Source organism: Mangifera indica, chromosome 9, assembly GCF_011075055.1.
Source record: "Mangifera indica cultivar Alphonso chromosome 9, CATAS_Mindica_2.1, whole genome shotgun sequence".
NCBI classification, from domain to species: Eukaryota; Viridiplantae; Streptophyta; class Magnoliopsida; order Sapindales; family Anacardiaceae; genus Mangifera; species Mangifera indica.
In genome coordinates this window covers 4,756,068-4,761,216 of record NC_058145.1, presented here as the reverse complement: position 1 = coordinate 4,761,216, position 5,149 = coordinate 4,756,068, and the positions used below count along the sequence as shown (strand labels likewise).

The window sequence follows — 5,149 nt, the reverse complement described above, 5'->3', positions numbered from 1 at the left end:
AGAACTGATTGATCATCCATGGAATTGGTGGTTCATGACATATACTTTAATGTGGTGGACTTAGAATTTTCCTTAATTTTTTATGCCTATGTCAACAAATCGATTGACTCTCGATTCGTAATCAAATTTGTAAAATTAGTTGATCCAATTCGTTTTTTAGAACAATACCATAAATAACTTGAAAAACATAATTGAAAACATGGAAGGGAAGTGATGATGCTTAATAAATACGTAAGACCCTACTAGGTTAATGGGAAATTATATATGTTTGCTTTGAATTGTGGGTGGCCAGGCTCCCATCATTGGGTAAATTAATTGTCTACCCAAGGTTTGGCCTGAAAACACCTTTCCACCTCTTGGTTGGGAAAATAATACTTTCCTACTCAGATCAAATTTATTTGTAGAAAATAATTTTGAAACTACGTTAGGATATGTGCAATTACTTTATTATCTTTAACTATTAAACTTTTCAAAATTATCATATCATCATATATTAATAAAAATTAAAAAAGCCCCTTTAAATATAAATTTTACATTAAAACCCTATTATTCTTATTTTCTTTCTGTCACACCAACTTTCTTGAAACCCAATCGATAATCTCACTTTCAACGACTCATCTCCAAGTCTGATAATGCCAATTTATCCATCTTTGGCTTATTTCCCCAACAATATCATCGTTCCCACTTTATTGCACATCAACAAAATTTAACAGCATATCCCCCGTGTCAATCTCCTCCTTTTAAACACCCTCCAATGTCAATTACAACTTTTGATAGTTCATTCCACCAGTATCAATCTTTCCCAATTCATCTAATGTCGACTTCACTATTGGTAATAATGGGATTACAATTGAATGGTGGTTAGGGTTTTAAGGGTATAAGTGCAAATTTTCAAATTTGTTGAAAGGATAAATTGTGATGTTTAAAACATGTGGACATTTTTAAAATTTTTTCAAAATTGATAGATGATGAAATTATTATTTTGCCCTTACACTTTTTTTTAAACATAAACAGCTTTTGATTTTGGTTAAAAAAAGTTATTTACACTATCAAAGGCTAGAAAAGTGTTTTCGGGTCAAATCTTGGGTGGGAAATGTAATTTACTCCCCACCATAATCATTTAACTACAAGCATGGCAAAAATAAACGGAAGCATGTTGATTCATTGACAAACATATTGTGTATTCGTGCCTCAGCTAGACCGCATTGGTTTGGGCATAATGTGTCACGCTTTCCAAATCCACGCGTGAACAACTTTTGCATGCTCTCAAATTTCAGAACCCGAGGGGCTTAAAAGCCTTCAGCTTTCTGACCTTTTCTTCATTACAAACCCTTCTGTAGGGAGGAGCCTCAATTAATTGTATTAAATACTGATACATAAAAGTACTTTTCTCCAGTATTTTGTCACCAACCAACCAGTTTCGCCATTGTTGAAAAGCCTAAGCTCAAACTCCTAGTGGTAGCTATGTCAGTAAGTTTCTTCTCTCCTTCTTTGCATGTAAAACTCACTAAAAGATCAATTCTTTGAAGTGCGATTTTAACAATGTACGTCATTTTCAGATGGTGGAGGTCAGAGTTCCAAATCTGGACTGTGAAGGCTGTGCTTCCAAGTTGAAGAAAGCCCTCTTCAAGCTCAAAGGTATGGCTTAAATTCATGTCTTGTATCTTTAATTGAAAAAATGGGTTCATCTAGGTGGAGATTGAACCTTAACTATGTTTTAAGTCCTAACAAAGGCCAGGACGTAGGGCTGGACCCAAATTAAGCTCTTGAGTTCAAAAGCCAGTTTGGTTCGAATTCATTTAATTTGCAATCGAGTGGAGTTCAAGTTAGGAGGTTCGGTTTGTTTTTGAAATTTAGCCAATTCGAAAAATAAAGAATTCAGTTTGGTTTGCTCATAAGCCAAGTAGATGGTTCAGTTCGGTTTGAAATTGACTTGTAACTTAATTTGAATTATCTTAAGCTATTGTTAAAACAACATGGTTTTAGTCCCAACAAAGGCTTAGACCTAAATCAAGTTAGCTCAACTTAAATTTGAATCGAGTTTAAGTTAAAAGGTTTATTTTGTTTTTAAAACTGAACTGAACTCGAACTAGAGAGAATTCAGTTCGGTCTAGCTTGTAAGTTAGGTAGATGGTTCAATTTGATTCAAAAAATCTGAAGTAATTGTTAAAATAATTTCGTTTTGTCTATTGTTGAATAAAAAAAAAAATCATTTTGTTAATAAGTCACGAATTTGAAAAGTGAATGCAGCAACAAAATCAAGTCACAGATTGGAAAACTCAAGTCAAACTCCAGCTTAATCATTTTCATTCGAACCAAACTCTAACCATTGGGTGTTCGATTTGTATCCACACCTAAAATTTCAATTTCAGTATGTCATATTTTGTTCAGGAGTTGAAGAAGTAGAGATAAAAATGGAGATGCAAAAGATTACGGTGAGAGGGTTTGGACTGGAGGAAAGGAAGGTGCTGAAAGCCATTAAACGAGCTGGAAAAGCAGCAGAGCCATGGCCATTTCCTGGATACTCTCATTTTGCTTCATTTTACAAGTATCCAAGCTACATTGTGAACTATTATTATGATAAACAAGGAACCAGTAATGGCGCACATACGTTCTTCCACACTCCTGCGGTTTACTCAATTGCTGTGGCATCTGATGAAACTGTTGCCTCATTGTTCAGCGATGACAATCCCCATGCCTGCATTATCATGTGACTGGGCAATGCTATAAACCTAAACTTTTGAGTATATAATTCGATACATAGCTTATATATAATTATATGATTAAGTATTTTTTTATTCCTCAATTTAAAATCATTTAATCATATAATGAATTATAATCTATGTACTTAATTGTCTATTCAAAAGTGTTTATGCATGATTTTATTGTATGTGATTTTCACCATGAAATTTCTGATCTTTGAGTCTCATGCTTCTCTGTAAGTGCTAAAAAACTTTAATTCATGTTAGTTAATAATTAGTAATTGTGGTTTTGGTTCATTTGTGTCTTTCAATAAAACTATGAGCACTCAATTTTGAACATTCAATTCAATATATAAATGATATGTTATCACATGATTAAGTTATTTTAAATTAAAGATAAACTAACATCCAATTACATGATAATATACCATCTAGTACTTAATTTAATCCTCAAAATTTGATATTGATAATATTATTTTTTTTAGTTTATACCTATACTTCTTGTCATTATAGCAATTGGGGTGCTTCAATTTTGCATGAATGATTCTATGAGTATGAGTTTATTTGTCTTTGGGTTTTTTTCAGTTAGGGTTGGATTCTAGCTAAACCAAACTTGAACTCGAGCTTGTTTTAATAGAGTCAAATTCTAGCATAGCTCGTTTCAAAGATATTCGAGGAGTCAAGTTCAAACTTAACTCGTTTCAAAAGTGTTCGAGCTCGACTTGTTTGATTCAAGTTTGAGCTCAATTTAATACTAAAATAATGTATTTTTAATGTATATTGGTTAAAATGGTATCATTTTAATTGATTCGTATCAAAATTTTCAACCTTCCAAGTTTGAGCTCAAACAAGTTCAACTTAAATTCAACCCTAGTTTCAATTAATAAAAATATAAATGAAAATCAAGTAATGGAAGTCAGAGTTATTGGTATAGTACAAAATGTAATACATATGGCACAATGTGATAAAATGCACTGCAGTAAGCGATATTTATTCTAAGGTATACTGAAAACTATGAGATATGGTGGGTGTATTATACAATATGATACAATCAAGTTTTATACGATATGGTTTATATTACCAATACAATTCAATACACCTTTTTCAGAAACATGTTGATGTGATAGAGGTGTATTTTACAAAAATTTAAAATTTTAAGAGGTGTTTATGATACTTTTCAAGATAATAGTGTGACATTTAGAAATTTTATTATAATTATTTTTATAATATGTATTCTATGATAAAATATATTATACAAAAAATTAAATTTTTAGTACATGATATAATATGTGATTTTAACGCCATTAAAATTGGATATTCAACCATAAATAATACCATGCGATTCTGGAAAAACTAATTGATGCGGATTACAAAGCAATATTTATACACAATAAATTGTTTGTGGACAAATTGGGGACCTTATGTATTGTAGTTCAATAATATTTCATACAATAAGACATTATTATCATATGATTAAGTGATTTTAAAAAGTACAAAAATAAATGAGATTATGATTAAGTGATATAATTGTTTACATTTTTTTTTCAGTTCAAAATCACACAATTAAATGATATCATACTTGTTGTATTACTCTCCAATCATATAATAATGTCGCGTCATTATTTAAAGATTTCTTTGATCGGATGATTACATCATGGGAGCGTTTGGTTGGCGAATTTAAAGATTACTCTAATAATCTATTCTTATTACTTTGCTTGATTTATTAAGTAATAAAATATTCTGGTAATTTTTATTTTATTATCTCTAACAAAAAATAATTATTATTTATACCTACCTATTTTTATCAAATTTTATTAAACATAGTAATTATTTATATCCAATAAAATTCATAATTTTTTAGGTAATCTAGCTTTATGTAATATTTTATTTTTTTTAATAAAATATTACTTAAACTAAATACACCATATTACTATATATCATGTGATGCCATTGAAAATTTTGTTATTAGAAATATTCAAGATAATACATATATTTTAGTTTTGAACTATTAGAAAATATTATTTAAATATTTAATTAAATATTTGAAAATACAAATCAAGCAACCAAAAACATGTCATCATGCCAACTTTTGTCTTTTGAAGTGTGCTACTTCATTAGTTGGAGGGTAGAACAGGACGCCACCCCTTTTTACCTCGTAACATTCAAGACGTCTACCTGCCCAATCACCAATATAGAATTGAAACAAAACTTCACTATTAATAGACGACCAAGTGGATGAAGACCAAAAATCTCTGTAGCACAAGAATTTGTGGTCTGAGTTAATAGACAACAAAATGGACCGAGAGGGCCACTCGACCCATTTCTCATATTGCTCACCATCTGATTCAAGATGCAACTCATAGTGAACTCTCAACCCTTCTATTATATCATGATCATCTCGAAGCGATATAACAATGCAGAAAGATAAATCCACTAGGTCATCATTC

At 30.6% G+C, this 5,149-nt stretch overlaps 1 protein-coding gene across 2 annotated transcripts; it reads left to right on the top strand.

The window, feature by feature from the left end:
* Window positions 1–1,222: 1,222 nt before the first annotated feature.
* On the top strand, window positions 1,223–2,999 carry LOC123226424 (heavy metal-associated isoprenylated plant protein 31-like). Of its 2 annotated transcripts, none has more exons than XM_044650942.1 (3): window positions 1,223–1,466; window positions 1,560–1,638; window positions 2,392–2,999. In XM_044650942.1, exons 2-3 carry the CDS (start codon window positions 1,560–1,562, stop codon window positions 2,712–2,714), a joined length of 402 nt encoding a protein of 133 aa, XP_044506877.1. In that variant the 5' UTR covers window positions 1,223–1,466; the 3' UTR covers window positions 2,715–2,999. The 2 variants fall into 2 exon arrangements, with proteins under 2 accessions (XP_044506877.1, XP_044506876.1); XM_044650941.1 differs by having other exon boundaries at window positions 1,225–1,470.
* Window positions 3,000–5,149: the final 2,150 nt, after the last annotated feature.

Bases quoted from the DNA above. Each gene is read 5' to 3' on its own strand.
- LOC123226424 (XM_044650941.1), top strand. The intron at 1,639-2,391 runs GTATGGCTTAAA...TATTTTGTTCAG, and splicing joins AGCCCTCTTCAAGCTCAAAG to GAGTTGAAGAAGTAGAGATA.